The following is a 20,616-nucleotide window of genomic DNA, read 5'->3' on the forward strand; positions in this document are numbered from 1 at the left end:
TTACCCTTTCACATCCTTTGAAATCAATAATCCAGATGAAAAATATCATAATAGAATTTGGCATGGTGTCTGGGTTTAGACTAAATCAAAACAAAATGAAAATGATGGTTAAAAACATGACAGAGACTCAAAGAAAGAGACTTGTAAGTTTAGCAGGTTTTGAAATAGTTTCTAAAGTTAAATATTTAGGAATACAAATTTCAGAATCAAACACAAAACTTTTCTCAAATAACTATGAAGTGTTGTGGCAAAAGATACAGAAAGATCTTGAAGCGTGGGAAAAGTTACAATTGTCTTTGCTTGGAAGGATCTCAGCAATTAAAATGAACATTCTACCTAGATTTATCTTTCTATTCCAGATGATTCCGGTGCTTAAGTCAGATAAAACCTTGTTAAATTGGCAAATAACATTAAATAAATTTGTTTGGAAGGAGAAAAAACCGAGAGTAAAGATGAAGATTATGCAAGATACACGTGAAAGAGGCGGCCTCAGACTCCCAAACCTTCGATTGTATTATGAAGCTGCGGTATTAACGCATGTAGCAGATTGGTTCGGGAAAACAAAAATGGAATTGCTGAATATAGAAGGCCATGATCTTGCTCTGGGATGGCATGCATATCTTTTTTATGAAGACAGGGTGGATAAAGTGTTCAACAACCATGCTCTCCGTAGTGCCTTGATGAGAATATGGAAGAAGCACCGGCCCAATTGGGATTATAAAATACCGCTTTGGTTGGATCTTGCAGACACCATGGGGATTATGAATATTAAGTCACTCGGGGGTTGTTTATATAAAGATGTGCTTATTGCTGATGGGGGCGAATGAAAGTTAAAAACTTTGGAACAGCTGTTGGAAGAAGGAATTACCTTAAATTGGTTACATTATATACAGCTTCAGAAGAGATGGGAAGAAGATCGCAGGGTCGGCTTTATGGATAAAGAAGTGGAACTGATTAAGCAGATAAAAGAGACTGGTCCAAAACAAGTTAAAAGAATATATAATGTACTGTTAGAAAGAGACTCAGAAAATGAATTGGTTAAGGATTGTATGATTAAATGGGCTCAGAATTTTGGTGAAGTGGTTATGTTGGAAACGTGGGAAAAAATATGGATTCAGAATGTTAAATTTACACAGTCACAGAATTTAAGGGAGAATTTTTATAAAATGTTTTACAGATGGTATTTAGATCCTAAAAAATTATCATGCATGTACCCAAATGTTCAACCAAAATGCTGGAGATGCGGGTGTCTAGATGCTACTTTTTTTCATGTATGGTGGACTTGTAACAAGGTGAAAGCTTTTTGGATAAAGATATGGTGGGTTATGCAGAATGTATTTAAGAAAAGAATACAATTCACTCCGCAAATGTTTTTATTGGGTATAGTTAAGGATTTTACCAAAGGGGAAACAAAATTGGCCTTGTATATGGTTACAGCAGCTAGGTTGTTGATTGCGCAACATTGGAAAAAAGATTTTTTACCGACAATTGATCAATGGATTCAGAAGGTGGCGGGGTTCGCCGAAATGGCAAAAATCTCAGCTTTCTTAAAAGCTCAGAAACAGGAGGAATATACACAGGAGTGGGCAAAATGGATTGATTATATACAGAATAAATATCAGACTAGGAGTTATTATCTAGTCTTTAGGTAAGAATGTTTAGACCGATAGATGATCAGAGTAAATAGTATATGAGATGTTTGGAATTGTTAGAGTGGTATACAGCGGAAGTCAGGGGGGTGGGTTTGTGTGGGAGGTGGGGGAGGGTTAGGGTGGAGGGTGGGGCAATATATATATATGAATAAATTAGAAGATGGGATTAATGAAACATTGTTAGGCTAGGAGAAATTTATATTAAGAGTTATAGATGTTAAATTAGCTTAGAAAATGATCAATGTGTTATTATTAATTTAAGAGAAATTTATATAGTGTTTGTTGGGAGGAGAGGGGTTATGAGTAATCTATTTTAAGATGGGGGAGGGGAGGGGGTAAAGTGTTTGGTATAATATTTGAATGTGAATTTTTGCGGGGGGGTTGGGGGGGGTATAGCATTTGTATGAGATTTATATTGTGTGGAGGGGGGGTGAAAACGGGGAAAATTTGTTTGTACAAAACTCTTTTAATAAAAAAAAAATAAGGAGAGGTAGCTGGAGAATTCAGTAGTTATTTTTTCATGGCAAAAAATGTGATATCACAATGCAAGCTCTGTATTATGTATGTGATATATTGTATATCACAACATATAAAAAGAGGAGTGTTTGCATCATGATGTGTCAGGTGCAAAAGACCCACAAATGAAGGCCCAATTTAGCTGATTTATTGATTAAAAAAGCCTATGCTTAGAAATCTTCTCAACTAACGGTTAACACCTGCTTACAGTTAGATAAGGGTCAATGGAATTAATGGGAGATTGGGTTTATTCTGCTAGTTGTTATGTAGGGATTCTAGCTGATCCCTCTTTTAATTTCACCCTCAGATGCTGCCACTCCTTCTTCTATATGATGCTTGTTTTGCCATTTGCTCTCTTGTCTGCTCCCCTGCAGATATCATGCAAGAAATGATAAATATTAAATGTCGTTAGTATTTTTTTCTTTTCTGAATGACAAAAAACGTTTATGGTGCAAAGTAGAAACTGAGCAAATAAAATATCTGAACAAAGGGTGAGCTCTGATTTCCACATAGTAGCTTTATGAAGGAGCCAATATGTTATATACAGATCCAGTTTAAGAAGTGCTGGGTGATCTCAAACCACTTCATTAAGATTCTGGCCAAGGTCACACTTAGATAAAGAAATCTTTATCTTTATCTTTAATAAAATAATCTTATTTTGCTTCCCCTTCTACCATTATCTGATAAAAAATAACTTACAGCAAGTGGATGAATCTCTATATTCATTTTTACAACAGCATTTTAAAAGTTTCCTCATCACCATGTAGATATAGGCAAAGATGACAAATGGAAATGGTATAGCTAATCGGCTACAGTACTCTTGAACCAAGAAGTAGCGCTGGAACTTCCATACTTGGTCATTATTCTCCTGAACTGATCCAACAGTATATCTAAAGGAAATATTAACACATGAAATTAGTTCCATAATCTTTTCTTTAAAAAAAATACTGCTTTAATGTTCTAATTTTTACCTAAGTCTTTGACAAAGGCAAAGACTTGTTTCTTTCCATCTAGTCACTTGCCATATTTTGTTGATATTATTTAATTTTTGTTTGTTATGAGTCACTCAAAGTTATTGGGAGTTGGGCAACATTCAAGTTTAATAAATGATTATTATTGCTTTATTAATACGAAACAGAAACAAGAAAATGCTTTATGTATTTCATATACAATTCATATAAAAACTCTTTTCCCATATATTTTATTGTATTAGCATATTGAAGTTCACTTCTAATTTGCATAGAAGTACTCCACTTACTAACAATAAATTTCCTACTATATCAAATGCAAGCCTTAATAATATTTCATCAGGACTGTAAAATTTCATTGCATTTGTTTCAGTTATATTGTTCTTTCCAGGAAACATCAGAAGCTAAAAGTAAGTTTTCCTGATTATATTAACTTTTTAAGATTTTTAAAAATGTAATTATATTATGTTTCTTCTTCTTCTTTGATACTTCTGTGCAAAGTACAGGAGAGAGGCAAGTAAATACTGTATTTTAAAATGGAGTGATTTATTTTGAAATTTGATACTTTTGATACTACTTTATTAATTAAAATTACTGTATTGCTATTGATCCATTTTGTCCTAATATTACTAAGCAGCAAAAAGATGAATGTAATAATATGATTTGAAATTATGCTTCCCATATCAGCCAAAACTTGCAGCTGATTAGAATAAATTAGTTTTAATAAACTAGAATTAGCTTATTCACTTACAAATAAACAAATGAATAAACAAAAGAGCAGTGGAACTCAGCTTGAAGAAGACTTTAAAAGCCAGTAATGCTGACCTTTGGAAGTGGGGAGCACTCCAACCTGATACATACCCAAACATGGCTATTAATAAATTAACTAAGAGGATATTGGTGGACAGCATGTAGATGCACACTAATGGAATAGTAATCCACTCAGGGAAACGAGGGAGGTTATTGGAATCCACTTCTACACACAGAGGCTTGGATTCATTTCCAAGGAAGGTACAGCTATCAAAATCATATGTAGTAGCTATTATAAAAGGAAGAAATAGAAAATAGTATTAAATTATCAGAAGAACTGATATATTTTGATACAAAGTTATTGATGTGTTGGTAATACATGATTTTAGTATCAGAAACACCGCAATAATAATAATAAATATTAAATTTGTATTGCACCAAATCATTCAGATTCCTGAGGGTTACAACAAAATACAATGCTATTAAAACACACAGGAAAAACTGCAAATATAATAAAATACTCATGATAAGAAAAGTGAAAAAATAATAAACAATTAAGAATTTAATTCAGAAACCAAGAGTCAGTGAATTCTAGCCCTGCCTTGGGCATGAAAGTTGGCTGGATGACTTTGAGCAGTCACTCTCTCTCAATTCAATTCACTTCACAGAGTTGTGGTTATGAGGAAAATAGGAGTGAGAAACATCAGGCATGTTCACTGCCTTGAGTTACTTATAAAATAATAAAGGCAGGATGAAAATATAACAAATAAATCTCCATATTCAACCAAAGAGTGGTTAAATGAGTTAGCATGCTATCATAATATATGCCCAGCCCCTTTTGTACATGTTTCATTATATCATCACACCACTTTAAAAAGAAATGGAGTTTGCAGCGAAGTGGTATAACAGTTTATATTGGGATCCTTATTTCTGCAAGAAACTGTCAGATCAGCCATCTTTATCTGGCATCTCACTGGCATTCTGCCATCAAAGGCTAGGTGGAGTGGGGCATGGGGTGAACAAATGGACAATAAACATGTATGGGGATGTGATGAGAAGTAGGGAATGGGGAAGACAGTATAATGAAGACCAGAGACGCATGGAATCGGTTTGTGCCATCACTCAAGGCCATACACCCTGAGAGTGGAATGCAGACAACCCCAAATATCTCAATGCTTCTCAAAACATTATGTGGCACTTCATTGGCTCAAGATGATAGTTAGAGGGGAATATAAGGGGAACAATTTGTAACTTTTTCATGTGGGAAAACTTAGTTCTAGCCTGACTTTGCTGCAACTAGTATCCTTTAGTAAAATAACCTATCATTTAACCAAATGGATTTGAGGGTCTTTCTTTCCTGTGGGATCTACCTGGGGCAGATCTAACAGAAACATTATCGATCAGAAGAGGAGAGTTTGGTTTTTTGGATAAATTCTATTTATTCTCTATTTTAAACAATGTTACTTTAATCTCTTGTTAATTTTCCAAGAAGAAAATTATGGAGTGCTTGCCAACATAGCTCTTTCTTAATCATGTCTATATTAACTAGGCAACCAAGCTTTAGGCAACCAAGATCAAGGGTACATGCCCTTGCAGGTGTTCTGGTTTAGAGGAATTTCAGCTGCTGTTTTCAGAGGGGAAGGCAGAAGGCAATGAAACTCTTTTGTGCAGAGTATCGTTTTCTCAATCCTGTATCATGCTCTAGGTCAGTGATAGTGAACCTTTTTGTTAAAGGCGTGCCAAAATTGTATGTGCATGCATGATCATGCTCGTGCATGGCCCACAACCACAATACAATGTGCCCCGCCCAACTGCTCATGCACGTGCAACCCCCCATTCATGCACGCATGAACCCCTCCCCCTTTCCTGAAGCCTGGGGAGGGTGAAAAATGGGCCCAACAGGCCAACCGGAGCCCTCTAGAAGCTGGGAACAGATAATTTCTGAACTTCTGGTTGGCCCGTTTGGCCCGTTTTTCACCCTCTCCAGGCTCCAGATTCTTTTCTGAACCCATGGGAGGGTGAAAACAGCCTTCCACAGCCTTCTGGAAGTCCAAAAATTAGCTGGCCAGTGCATGCATACATGCTGGAGTGACAGCTTACATGCTGGCAGATTTGGCTGCATGTGCCACCTGTGGCACACGTGCCATAGGTTCACCATCACAGCTCTAGGTCCATGATTATTCTCCAGCATTCCCTTTTCCCTCTGTCGCATCTGTCACAACTATCTGGGCAACTTTGCTTTGGTCACTCCATAGTTTTCCTAATGATGGAAGTGACAAGATAGCTGAATCTCTTCGCTCAGAAAAAAGGAGGGTACAAAAAAGAACAGCAGTATTCTGAGCACTAATTTGCATGAAGAATTTTTGCTTACTCTATTTATTTCACTATGTAGCAGAGTATAGACCAGGAACAACTTATTCATTAGCAATGATAGATATAGTGACCAGGAGTCAAAAAAACTTTTTTTCAGTCAAAAAGAATAAAAATTGAGTAGAAGTCCTAAAGTCTCATAAAAAGCAAAGACAAGCAATCCAATAGTGTAATTTGGCATTTTTTCTGTCAGTAACACTAGTATCTAAATCAGAGGTGGTATTCAGTCAGTTTGGACTGGTTCACCAAAACTGGTGGCAGAAATCTTTCCCAGTTTGGTGAACAGGTAGCGATGGCTGGCTGGCCACGCCCCTGAATCACCTTCCCTGTCGCCGGTTGCTCACCCTGCCTGTCTGCCTGGACTTGCAAGGCAATGGGATGTGCATGCACGAAGAAGATGGCTGTGATGGAAGCCACTTTTTCACTGGCTGGAGGACTTTTCAGAGGCCTGTGGCCAGCCACCAGCCTCTTTGAGAGCCGGTATGCAAAGAGGCAGTGGATAGGAGGCTTCTTTGCCAGCCAGCCGCTTCCCAGCAGTGATGGCTGGCTGGGGGCCACCAAAAACTCCGATTAGCTTGCCTTCCAGACTGGACCAGCCACCATGGAAAATAAGCAACCAAAGAGGCAGTGGGGGGGGGGGGGGAGAGGAAGCAGGAAAACAGAGGTGACTAGTGAAGGGAGGGCAGGGGTAGATAGGGGAAAATCCTAAATATTTTCATACCTTTTCCTGTGTGCCTGGCTAGGTGGGGGGGGGGATGTGACTGAGTGGGCATGAGTGATGTTTCATTGGCCATGCCCACTCAGTTACATGGCCCCCTAACCACGCCCACTGAACTGGTAGCAAACTGATCTAAATCCAGTATGAAAGACCTTTCTGAATTATACATTTATTAACATCATTTTCATTCTAGCTTTCCATAATTCAAAACTAATACCAAACATAATTAGAATTTTTCAGAGACAAATATAATAAACCCTCAGTTCTACCCCTCCCCCTTCAAGCAAACCACAATGACAAAAGGAAATATATATGTATCTGTTTCCCAACTACACCAATCTCTTACTGATTAGTACTATATTTCAATAGATACCATCAATATCAGACGGATAATGGCCAAACATTGCAAGGTAAGGCTCATAGATGACTGATCGGAATATCCATTCCCAACGCTGTTCATTTTTTCGTAGGATCCCTTGTCTGGCTACACCAAAAGCCACCATCCACACCGCAAAGAGGAACAAGAAGAAAAAGACGTCTATCATCTGCAAAAGGAAATATTTAAAATATAAACAGAAATATCATGAGGTCTTTGCCAAAAGTCTTAAAATTGTTTTTAGGCTAAGGGGAAAAATGTCAAAAGTGGACAAGTACACTATTCTTTACGAAGCCAATATTTATACTCTGGAATCAAACTGGAAATGGACTAAATACAGGTAGTCCTCAACTTATGACCACAATTGGAACCAGAACTTCTGTCACCAGTGATGTGGTTATTGAATGGGCTATGCCCAATTTTATGATATTTTTGCCACGGTTGTTAAGCAAATAATATATATATATATTATGCAAATCTGGCTTCCCCCGTGGACTTTACTTGTTGGAAGCCCTCTGGAAGGTTGCAAATGGCAATCAAATGACCCCGAGATATTGCAAAAAATCAGGAAAAAAAGGTAGTTGCCAGTGCCCAATTTTTATCATGTGACTATAAGGATACTATGATGGTAAGTGCAAGAACCAGTCATAAATCACTTTTTCATAATTGAACAATCATTAAACTAAAGGTTCAAAGTTGAGGACTACCTATAAGTTATATAACAAGAATGTGTTTTAAAATAATTTGAATTTTCTAGTCAACACAAGTTGTTGGCACTTAGAGACGAGCTATGGAGCACTTTTGATAAGACAAGATGTTTCCGATTTATGCAATTTATTAGTAGCCAGGCCTCCCAAGAACACATGAATACCACAGACTAAGTGTTCTCAGCAATAATTAACATTGGGTCTGTTTAGTAAGATCCATTCTTTACTTCCAGAAGATGAAGAAGGGTTGTTATGGGCAGACAATGATGCAAAATGACCTGAAACTTGGAATTTTATTCAGAACGCATAAATACTGAAACCAGAGCACATCAAGAAAATCCACGATAGCTTTTCTTTTAGACAAGATGGGATAGATGGTTCTAATTTCCTCTGTCCTTGATTCAAAATCCTTCAAAAACTCTATTTTTCATACATATAATTAGAAATATAGTTTCCAATCAGTGGATATAATTGCCTTATTTTCTTCTACGTTGATAAGACCTAAACTTGAACATTGCATCTCTTGGTATAACATTTAAAGAAAGATTCAGAAAACTGGAAGCATGATCTGGAAAGCACAACCTAAAATGGGAATGGTTAGTGTTGAGAAAAGAAACTAAGGAGAGAATATCAAGCACTTTCAAAAAGGATGTTAAAATAAAAAAAATTCTCCATCATTCACTGACTGCAGATCATTTGGATCATTAATTAAATATTAATGAAGATTTTCTAACCGTAAGAAAATGGAACCAAGCATCTAGAGACATGATGATGTGAACACACTGGATGTATTTGAAATGGGAGGCTGGGGTGTTTTAATTTCCATTCATTCACTGAGCAGAACTTAAATTATTTAATAGCTTAAATTACTACCTCCAAATCAATTATTTGCTGCATATTAATATCAACACTGAAAACATTCAAGTATTTTTATTATTGCTCTCATAGACAGAACACTCTAAAATAGACAAAGAAAAGAGCTGGAGTGCTCAGCCTTCAAATCAAATAATACCACTTTTTTATACAGTGCATTTAGAAAGTATTCAGACCTCCTTTACTTTTGCCAATTTTGTTATGCTGCAGCCTGTTTCTACAGTTGTTGAAATTCACTTTTTCTCATTAATCTACACTTAGTATCCCGTGACGACAAAGTCAAAATAGAATTTTAGAAATATCTGTAAATTTTTTAAAAAGGAAAAACTGAAATATTATATTGGCCTTCACACAGTATTTTGTTGAAGCACTTTTGGCAGCAATTACAGCCTCAGTAATTTTGGGTATGATGTAACAAGCTTTGCGCACGTGGATTGGGGAAACACATGGCTAGGATACAAATAAAGGAATAAATTTGCCTACTCCACAATTGGTCAGTGGAAGATATGCCCAAAGTATAACTGTTAGAAGATGTTTTTAGAATTGAGGAGATCTGCAATTGTAGCTCATTTTGGGACTCTCACTGTTTCTTAGTCCAACTTACCTTATAGAGGAAAAAATAAATAAAGGAGATACCATGTAAGCTGCCTTGAGCTCCTAGAGCAGTGATGGCTAACCTTTTTTGCTAAAAGTGGGGGGAGCGCAGGGGGAGTCATGTGCAGGTGTGTCACACCCAAAATTCTATGTGCACGACCCTCCATGCGCATGTGTGCGCATCCCCCCTCACCCCGGTTTTGGCCCATGATGGACCTGTTTTTTGCCCCCCCCAGGCTCCAGAGGCTTTCTAGGAGCCTGGGGAGGGTGAAAACAGCCTCCCCTGCCCCCTCCCATGGCTCTTCACTGTCTCCCGGACTGCACTGGAGACGAACTGAGCAGCCTATTCTTGGAAGTGGTGGTTGTGGCCGATGGGCTTGGCCCTGGGCTTTTGGTCTGTCTGTCCAGGAGACAGAGCCCAGGGAGGAATATAACAGCCATTTTGGAGGCAACGGACCCAGCACTTTCCACTCACACCCCCAGCAGCTGCACCCGCCTCTACCCGCCACCTTTGGAGACAACAGAGGCAACCGCTCCTCTTGGTGGGGTGGCTGTGCTGGCTTTCTCCGGGCCCCAAGCCTTGCAACCACCCTGCCCAGAGCACATACTTTGTCACTATTGCGGCCTGCGAAGGCCCATGCTTTGGCCAGCCAACGCCATCGGAGTCCCGTTTCCTGGCTCAATGTTCCCGACGTGGGGTCTGTATGGGGCAACCCCTTGGTATTATCTGCTGCCCCCTACAATGCTGTTGCCATTGCTGCCTCTGCTGGCATGCTGCCTATGTCCATTCCGCTGCCACCTCAGGTCACGGTAGTCACTCTGCCTGTTTTAGGCAGTTACGCTACCAGCTTGGTGGCTACTGGTGGTGGCAGGACCAGGGGATTCCTGAGTCTCCAGGAGCAGCACCTGGTCCAGCTGTAGCAGCTCCAGCAGATGCACCAGAAGCAGCTGCAATTGGTGTTGCTAGGGGTGGCCTTCTGCCCGGCCTGCCTCCCTGGAGTATGCCGCCTTCTCTGCCCTCTTCCTCTGTCACCAGTACTTCCTGTCAGCCACTGATTCTTTCTGGACCAATATCCACGCAGAGCTATCAGAAGCAATTTAAACACTGTGATCCCCTCCCTCCGCCTTTGCCTCAGGAATCCCAGTTCCAAAATCCCCCCATGCTACCGCTCTTGTCTACAGATGAGGTTGCAGAGCCATCGCAGCCCTGCGTGGAGTGGAAGCCCTAACAAATGGCTCTCTGTGCCACTTGTGGCACGCGTGCCATATATTAGACATCACGGTCCTAGAGGAACACAGATATAAACTTAATATGCAAATTAATTAATTAAAGTTAATAGCTTCTTATTACCAAAATTTTCCAAAGCTTCATAGGAAAGTTGCTGATTTTCATTGATAGTTAACTGAACATTTCCTGCTGCCTTTCTTTGGATATGATCCTGTGTGTGTGTGTGTGTGTGTGTGTGTGTGTGTGTGTGTGTGAGAGAGAGAGAGAGAGAGAGAGAGAGAAAGAGAGATCGAGATCATGTATATAGTGGATGGATAGCAGTGACATGCGGTGAGGTTTATGGCTGGTGAGGCTGGTGACGTCATCAGGAAGGCAGGGAATGGGACCACATGTGCTAGAGGCTCAGGCTGCCTCAGCCTCCAGCACACGTGATCCCATTCCCCACCTTCCTGAGCGTGCTCCACCGGCTCGCGCTCCGCAGTCCTCGAAAGCGACTGGGGAACGACGAGAACCTTCCTGCCTCTGCTGGACTTTGCGCGCTCATCGCGACTGCATATTGCAGTCGTGAGGAGTGCACGAAAAGGTTCTCGTCGTTCCCCAGTCACTTTCGTGCCTTCATCATCCGGCAGCGCTGACAACATTTCTGCCTCTGCCCTCCGCAGCTCCCGGGCGCGGCCGGCCGGATGTAGCCACAGCGACGCCGAGGCAGTCCGGGCGGACGAAAGAGCGAGCGAGGCAGCCTGATCCTCGGTCGCTCACCCGCCGGACTGCCTTGGCTCCATTCTGGCTACCTCCGTCCGGGCACGCCCGGGAGCTGCGGAGGGTGGAGGCAGAAATGTTGTTGGCGCTGCTGGATGACGAAGGCATGAAAGCGACTGTCGCTTTCGTGCCTTCGTCATCCGGCAGCGCCGACAACATTTCTGCCTCCGCCCTCCGCAGCTCCTGGGCATGGCTGGACGGATGTATATAATATTATAATATTATATATATATATAGTATTTATTTATTATTTATTTATTTCTTAGCGCTTATAGACCGCCCCCTCTCCTGAAAGGGACTCGGGGCGGTGTACAGTCCATATCAAAATACATCATAAATAACTATAAAATTTAAACAATTAAAATTATTAAGTGGATAGATACATAAATAAGAGGAGGATAAAAAGATATACAGAACTGTACTGCTAAGTAAATAATTTAAAATATACAGAATTTAAAACCCCAATATCCTATAAAATTAAGTTTAAAAGAACAATCCCCCTAAAAAACCAGTAAGAAATATGTATGCCAGGAGGTAGACGTTAAAATTATGCCAGGCCAGCCAGTCGGAACAGGTGTGTCTTCAATTTCTGTCGGAAGGAGCGGAAGTCCGTGGTGGTTCTAATGTCGGGGGGGAGGTCATTCCAGAGGGTTGGGCCCATCACAGAGAAGGCCCTACTCCTTGGCGCCGCCCGCTGGCATTGCCTAGTGGACGGCACCTGGAGAAGCCCCTCCCTGTGAGAGCGAATTGGCCGCAGGGATGTATGTGGGAGGATGCGATCCCGCAAGTAACTAGGTCCTGTGCCATGGAGCGCTTTAAAGATGGTGATCAGAACCTTGAAACGCACCCGAAAGACCATAGGCAGCCAGTGCAGCTCGTGCAGGAGTGGTGTTACGTGGGAGTATCTGGTACTCCCCATGACTACCCGCGCGGCCGCGTTCTGGACTAGCTGCAGTCTCCGGGCACGTCCCAAGGGAAGCCCCATGTAGAGAGCATTACAGTAGTCTAGGCGAGACGTCACCAGCGCATGAGTGACTGTGCGTAGGGCATCCCGGTCCAGTAGGGGGCGCAATTGGCGCACCAGGCGAACCTGGTGGAACGCCCCCCTTGCCACGGCTGCCACATGGTCATCCATTGACAGCCGGGCATCTAGGAGGACGCCCAAATTGCGCCCCCGTTCCACAGGGGGCAATTGCTCATCCCCTATGGCCAGCGATGGGGTCAGCTGGCTGAACCGAGGTGCCGGTAGCCACAGCCACTCAGTCTTGGAAGGGTTGAGTTTGAGTCCGTTGTCCCCCATCCAGACCCCGACGGCTTCCAAACACCGGGACATCACTTCGACAGCCTCGTTGGGGTGGCTTGGGGTTGAGATGTACAGCTGGGTATCATCAGCGTACAGATGATACTCAACCCCAAAACCACGGATGATCTCGCCCAGCGGCTTCACATATGCGTTGAACAGAAAGGGCGAGAGGACCGACCCCTGCGGCACCCCACAAGAGAGTGGCCTCAGGGTTGATCTCTGCCCCCCTGTCAACACATATTGCATCCGGCCGGAGAGGTAGGAGCCGAACCACCGTAAAACGGTGCCTCCAACTCCCATCCCCTCCAGCCGGCGCAATAGGATACCATGGTCGATGGTATCAAAAGCCGCTGAGAGGTCTAATAGGACTAGGATAGAGGAACAACCTCTATCTCTGGCCCTCCAGAGGTCATCAACCAACGCGACCAAGGCTGTCTCTGTGCTGTGCCCGGGTCGGAAGCCGGACTGGCGTGGGTCTAGATAGTCGGATTCATCGAGGTGACGTGGAAATTGCTGCGCCACCACATTCTCAACAACCTTCACCAGGAAGGGAAGGTTGGAGACTGGACGATAATTAGCTAGCTCCATTGGGTCAAGTGAAGGCCTCTTGAGTAACGGCCTCACCACCGCCTCTTTCAAGGCAGTTGGTAAGGATCCCTCGCCCAATGAGGCGTTCACCAGGCCCAGAAGCCAGCCTCGTGTCACCTCCCAGGATGCCAGTACCAGCCAGGAGGGACACGGGTCCATTGAACATGTGGTGGGTCGCAGCCGTCCACGTAACCTGTCTAAGTCCTCGGGGGCAACAGAGTCAAACTCCTCCCAGAGTGGACTCACAAGACTCGCTGTTGACGGCTCGTCCAGTCCACTGGAGGGGGCCCATCCGCTTCGGATCTGAGCGACTTTGTTCTGCAGATATTCCCCAAACTCCTCTGCTCTTCCCTGTAAGGGTGCCCCCCGCGTCTCTTGCGACAAGAGAGAGTGGGTCACCCTAAACAGGGCGGCAGGGCGGTTATCCGCAGACGCAATGAGAGCGGCACAATGTCTGCATTTGGCCCCTCTCAATGCCACAAGGTAGGTCCGTAAATTGGCTCTTACCTGTGCTCGGTCAGACTCGGAGCGTGAGGACCTCCACCTGCTCTCTAGACGTCTCCTATGGCGCTTCATCACCCTCAACTCCTCGGTATACCAAGGAGCCCGGGTGGGTCGCTGCCGTAGGAGAGGTCGCAAAGGCGCAACCCGGTCCAAGGCCCCAGCCGTCGCCCTATTCCAGGCAGCCACTAGGTCCTCTGACCGAGCGCGGGTCAGGGCTACAGGTAGTGGCCCAAGCTCCGTCTGGAACCTATCCGGTTCCATCAGGTGCTTGGAGCGGTACCAGCTTGGACAAACTGGCTCCGCCTCCTCGCGGTGGAGGGTAGCGCCAGGGAAGTCTAGCCGGAGACATGAGTGATCTGACCATGACAGGGGAATAATAATAATTCCCATCTACTGATCTAACTTATTGTATATATGTACTAATATACCTCTCTTCTATTAACATTTCCCTGCCCTAATAAAATCAGGAACCTCAAGCCAGTTTTCAAGAAAAATCCAGTTGCTTATTAGGAGCACCATGTTGGCACGGACCCAGTGAAGCCAGCTCTGACCCCACTCAGTTCATGCCTTGCCTCTGACCCTGTTTCCTCCTCCCCCCAAGGTGTGTCATCAGTCACATTCCCCAATGAAGCAATTTCGCGGGTCATAGGAGTCACTCCCTCCAGCCTTTACTGGTTTCTGTGAAGATGGCCTTGACTTTGGCTGGCTACGATATGTGTTGTTTTGACTGAGGTGCAAATTCCTTGATACAGCTGTGAGGCTTGATTCCCCTTCCCCCTGCCTGTGGCAACTCATGAGTAGGTTAGGGATGCCACAGAAGGTCATGGAGAATAAATAGCTATGATACTGTGGGACTTTCAGATCCAGATAGACAGGCAGATATTAGCCACTCAACCAGATATTGTGGTAATAGACAAGAACCAGAAGACAGTGGTGGTCATATATGTAGTGATGCCAAGTGACAGCAACATCAGAAAGAAGGAGTATGAAAAGTTGAAGAAGTTCCAGGGCCTGAAGAAGGAACTGGAGAGGATGTGGAAAGTAAAGGCCAAAGTGGCCCCAATAGGAGCATTTGCGACTGTGATTCCTAAGCTGGGAGAGTAGCTCCAACAAATCCCAGGGACAACATCAGAACTCTGTCCAAAGGATGCAGTGCTAGGTAGGAACAGCTAGGATACTGTGCAGAACCTTCAAAATCCTAGACCTCTGGTAGAAGACCCAAGTTTGAGGCACAGCTGAGAAAGGATTTTTTAAATGGTTTAACCAGCATCAAATGCTACATATATACAGTATATGCTTGGGAAAAGGACTGAAACTTAACTATGTTTCTAAAGGCCTGCAGGATTTAATTGTTTCTTAAACATATTGAATTTGTTTGAGTTACACACAAACACCTCATCTTGAATCAAACATATGCCTTACCATCCTCTGAAGCATAATTATCTTGGGGCCAAGATTTCTGCTTACTGTGAAAATATGGATTAATCTTAGAGTAAAAATAATGTAATCCAGACAAAAAATTACTCTGCCAGAATACCAAGAAGTTTCATTTGAAGAATTCAGCCTGTGAAGAGAATAGATACACTTTAGTAGAAAACTCCATTTTCAAATTATGTAGTTACCACAGTTCTCTTTCAAATGCTGTATTTATAGTTAGTCTAGTTAACTTAATCTGATTTTAGGATTTACATTATATATTCATGCATTTCCACCTCATAATGGTGAAAAATAGTGCTTTTAGAGGAGCCGGAGTTCCACAAAAAGCTATTGGGGGAGTACAAATCGTTCACTATTCCTTGAAAAATCATTATTTACAAGAATCTGTCTTCCAATTTGTCAAAATATTTGTTTCTTATTTTATCAGATTCATATGATGTTCATTCTAGGTGTTCCTAGATAAACATGGATTCCATAGAAAGCTTATTCTTAGACATTTAAGAAGAACCAGGGGATGCCTTAGAAATCAGTGGTGGTTAAGAGCCAGAGTTCAAGGCTGTTAAGATCCTTTGAGATCTTGAGCCCATCTTCCCTAATGTTAGCAATTCCCCCTAGCCTGGTGTTAGACTTAGCAATTCATATATCTTATTTTTCTGTGGGAAAAATGATACTAGGTTGTTTACAATTAATACAGACAGTAAAGTACAATCCACTAATTCAAACAATAAAAAAATCATAAACTTGGACTTCCGGTTCCGGCGGCTGACGGCAACGGGCAACTCGTTACTCGCTCCAGCTCCCCGGTGGGCTTCCCCTCTTCTTGGGGGGCACAGGACGCCACGTAGAGGCGTCCTGCCAGAGGGGCGGCATCACGGGGGATCCCTGCATCGGCAGCAGCCGGCAGGAGGTCCCCTGCGTGCTCAAGGCACCGGGGAGCAGATCGGAAGGCGCGTGGGCGCATCTTCGCTGACAGGCTGTTCGGAGTGAAAAAGAAAGCTGAAGGATGCGGCGGTAGAGCGGTGAGGTATAGACTCCCTTCATTCCTATTACCAACTTTAAAATCTGTCAGCTGTGCAAATTTGAACTTTTGGCTTGATTTGGAGAGGTGCGGCTGGAGGGGAGGGGGATTTCCCCCCCCTTGGACAAGCGGCTGGAAACAAGTGCTCTCAGCCCCAAGGGAAGGAGGAGGGGGAGAGCCAAACCAAAGATGTCACACCCCTATTAAATGGATTTTCAGATTTAAACTTTTAAGGTTTAAGACAATGAGATCTGGAAGCCCTGGGAACTTTGAATTTTGAAAACTTTATTTGTTGCCTCAATACCCGAAGCTGGCAGGGCAAGATGGCACACTTCCGTTGTCTTCATGAAATGTGAAACTTGACTCCACCTTTTAGCTTCAGGCTTCCGGTCTTTGTCTCCGTGCTACCTGGATAATTCTCTTGTGGATTGTTTGCTTCTGAACCCCCTGGAGTGAAAAACGACTGCTCTTTTGCCAGGGTGATTAGAAAATTCCCCTGTGCCTGGACTCTCTGTCTCCTGGACTCTCTTGGCTGTTCTATCTCTCTGATTGATTCTTTTTTATACTGACTGGACTCTTTATTTTATAAACAATGGCACCTAAAAGACCACCTCTTGGAAAGTCAGGCTTTGCTGCCTCTGCCCCAACATCTGCAACCTCCAGTCCTAGCACACAATCAACGTTAACAGCCTTCAAGCAAACTAAATCTACGGACCTGGAGCTTCATCAAATGCTTCAACAACTTCTACAGGGACAAGAGGAAATAAAGAGACAATTGAAGGAGATGAAAGAAGAAATTAAAGAGAACCAGGATAAAATTAATAAGAACTCACAGAGACTGGATCTTTTGGAAGATGGGGTGGCTGAGATGAAGGGGGGGATAGAGGGTGTGCAGAGGGGAAACAAAGAACTTGACACCCAACAAATGAAAATAGAGTTTGAGAGAATGTCTTTTTATCTTAGATTTCAGAACGTGATGGAGACAGATGATGAAAACATAAGGGACATCATGACAACCATTTTGGCTGAGTATATTCAGAAGGAAAAACAACAGATGGGGTGGGAAATAGACCTGGCCTATAGAGTGAACTCAGCGTATGCTAGAACACACAATGTCCCCAGGGAGGTACACATTAAATTTCTTAGGAAAAGCACAAGAGATGAAATCCTGAATGCACAAAGGGGGCAAGCCTTGACATACAAAGATAAGGAGATAACCATTCTGAAACAGATCCCCAAGAAAGTGAGGGAGAAAAGAAATTTTTATTCGCAATTGGCGAATAAGCTATACCAGAAGGGGGTGTGGTTTCGATGGTTACTGCCTGAAGGTATGCTAATATTCTGGGAGGAGACAAGAGTTAGAATTAATACACCCATAGAGGCGCAGGCCTTTATGGAAAAAAAAAAACTACTCCTAGAAAAACCAGAAGACACTTCAGTAGATGTACAAGACACGGGAGGGGCCGGAGCACTGCCAGCTGGGGGAGATGGGGCGACATCAAGAAAGCTCAGATCACACAAATAAGTAACAAAATCCATGTGATATAAACTGACCGAAATTGCCAATTGAATTTACAACACTGACTATATGCTACTATGTAATATTTGAATTCTATGCAAATGTACACTATGAGTTTGGAGGGGGTGGGTGCACCTACCGCATTTCGCGGCTGCCAAAATTTGTAACCTTTCCCATACCTTTTCCCTTTGTAAAATACTAAAAAACCAATAAAACTTTGTTTAAAAAAAATCATAAACTTTAAAACATAGGGTAAAAGTTATATGTTTTGTCTCTTCATAAATTAAAGGATGCTCTGACCAGTGGTAGATTAATCCATAAACAATCTTCACTGCAGAGAAAACATAATTATGTACAATTTTCTGATAGTAATCAAAGAAATAGGAATGAAATTACTCCAAGGTGGTGCCTTTAATCGCCATCTCCGTCAAGCACTTGTAGATGCAAGTAGTCCTCGACTTAACACCATTCATTTAGTGACTTTGAAATCACAATGACACTGAAAAAAGTGACTTATGACTATTTTTCTCACTTACGACCCATGGTCATGTGATCAAAATTTAGATGCTTAGCAACTAGCATATATTTATGATGGTTAGTGTTCCAGAGCAATGTGATCATCTTTTGCTACCATCTGACAAGCAAAGTCAATTGAGAAGCCTGATTCACTTAACAATCACTCAACAATCATAAAATGGGGCAAAACTCATTTACAAACTGTCTTGCTTAGCAACAGAAATAGTGGGCTTAATTATGGCCCAAATTCAAGGACTGCCTATTTTATGATCAACTAAAAGTTCACTGTCATCAATTTCTTCTTTCCTCTCCTCAGCCATTAGGGTAACAAAGACTATTTTGACACCCAAACTGGATTTCCCCCCTCTTTTGGAAAAAGTAACCTTTTAAAGCCTCAATCTTATGATGCTTTCCATTTTACTTTGGTAGAACTTTTAGATCACTCTCCAGGTAGTCCTCGACTTATGACTACAATTGGGACTGGAATTTCCATTGTAAATTGTTTTTTTTTTTGTGTTTCTAACTTTTATTGTTTTATCAATGCAATAAAATACAATGAAAAAATTAAGAGAATGAAAAACAAAGGGGGAAAATATGAAGTACAAGGGAAGAAAGCAAAAGACATTGACCTCTGACTCTCCTTAGCACAATACAAGATAGCAACACTATAACCTCAAATTTTTAGCTTTACACACTAATATATAACTATCCATTTCTATAAAAATTAATTGGCAAAAGTCAGTTTCGTTTTTTTAATCACAAACACAAAATCCAGAAGTGATAGCCCAATAAAAAACATATTTCCTCTTTAAATAGATCAATTTAACCATTACTGCTTTACCTTCCTTGCTACTGAAATAATATCTACTTCTATTTGCACTTAATAATCTTTATAAGCTATCACCATTTATATTAACAAAATTCATTGTATTCTTTTAGATTCTTTAACCTTAGAGGGAAAATATTTTTTCTTCCATTTTAAAACAATAAGATTTTCTTTAAAAACATTTCTAAAATGGGGCGTTGGTCTTACCTGATACGCTTCTTCTTGGTGTGCAACCCAGGAATGGGTTGACCTTGTTTCCTAGCTGATTGGACTGAATCTGTCAGAGCTGTGAGGACATGCCTCTGTTGCCAACGGTCCCCAGCTTTTGGCAAAGATGAAGTGACAGACTTGATGTGTCTTGTTCTAAGGTTCTCCACCCTGGACACAGGATCAGATGGCCTCCAGGGTGGGGCTGGATTCTCTCAGCACACTGAGAAGGAGTGTATCGAGTAAGACCAATGCCCCTTCTCCATTGTGCTGATGAGAGAATCCAGGAATGGGACATACCAAAGCTGGCTTGTCCTATGGGTGGTCCTGAGTCCCTGATTCTGTATGTATCCTCTGGAGGACTCACCTACCAAAGGCCGCTTCAGCCAAAGTGAAGGCATCCAGCTTATAATGGTTGATAGAGGCTTGTGGTGCTCACACTGCTGTAGTGGCCACACACCGAGGCAACGGTAGAGCCTGGGGTTCATAAGCCTTGGCGATGCAAGCCTGTATCCACTGGCCTACGGTCGATGATGTGACCTTCTTGCCCAGCGTAGAGGGCTGGAAGGACTAAAACAGGGACTCTGATCTCCTAAAAGAGGAAGCTGCCTAATGGGCCCTTTGAAGTGCCTGTTTCAGGGCGTCCTCCGGTTTGTTAGGAATGGCAGAGTGGGATGCTAGGGCTGCTACCGGGCCATCCACTACCAGCATCTGGAGTGCCCAAACTAGCTCTGGGCCCACATTATAAAACCTCTTGTCGGAAGAGGACAGGTTGGGGCCAGTCCCAGGAGAGGCCCATTGCCTCTGGACCACATCTATAAACAGCTTTGGTGACAGAATCCCCTCAGCCTCCATGGTCAGTTCAGAGAAGAGAGGGTCAGTGGGATCAGCTGAGTCCAAGGCTAGAACAGGAGCCGAAAAGTCTTCCCTCAGGCAGGCCATATTTCTGGTTTTGAAGAGGAGGGACTTGAGGAGAGCGGATGGAATAGTCCTGCAAAAACTGGCTGGTCCATTGTCAGTCCCTCATCTTCAGAAAGTCCCAGTCTTTTTGCCCTTCCCCCTCTGAGAGCAATGACTGGTTCTGTCTGGAGGGAATGGGGGAATAGGGCCTTTGGAAGGCCAAAAAATCCCCCCGGAGCTGGGTTGCCTGGTGTTGCCCCAACTGTAAGGAGAATCCAGACACCACA

At 42.7% G+C, this 20,616-nt stretch overlaps 1 protein-coding gene across 1 annotated transcript in view; it reads right to left on the bottom strand.

Annotated features, from left to right (window-relative positions):
- Positions 1 to 20,616, bottom strand: part of TRPM8 (transient receptor potential cation channel subfamily M member 8) — a 193,508-nt gene that overhangs the window by 38,711 nt on the left and 134,181 nt on the right. The window contains exons 16-19 of the mRNA XM_081943992.1: positions 15,329 to 15,470; positions 7,348 to 7,519; positions 3,998 to 4,175; positions 2,868 to 3,058 (exon numbers count right to left, since the gene is read on the bottom strand). Coding sequence (XP_081800118.1) covers positions 2,868 to 3,058; positions 3,998 to 4,175; positions 7,348 to 7,519; positions 15,329 to 15,470 — 683 coding nt within the window. The remainder of the gene's footprint in view (positions 1 to 2,867; positions 3,059 to 3,997; positions 4,176 to 7,347; positions 7,520 to 15,328; positions 15,471 to 20,616) is intronic.

Source organism: Natrix helvetica (assembly GCF_964273705.1).
Source record: "Natrix helvetica genome assembly, chromosome: 2".
Taxonomy (NCBI): domain Eukaryota; kingdom Metazoa; phylum Chordata; class Lepidosauria; order Squamata; family Natricidae; genus Natrix; species Natrix helvetica.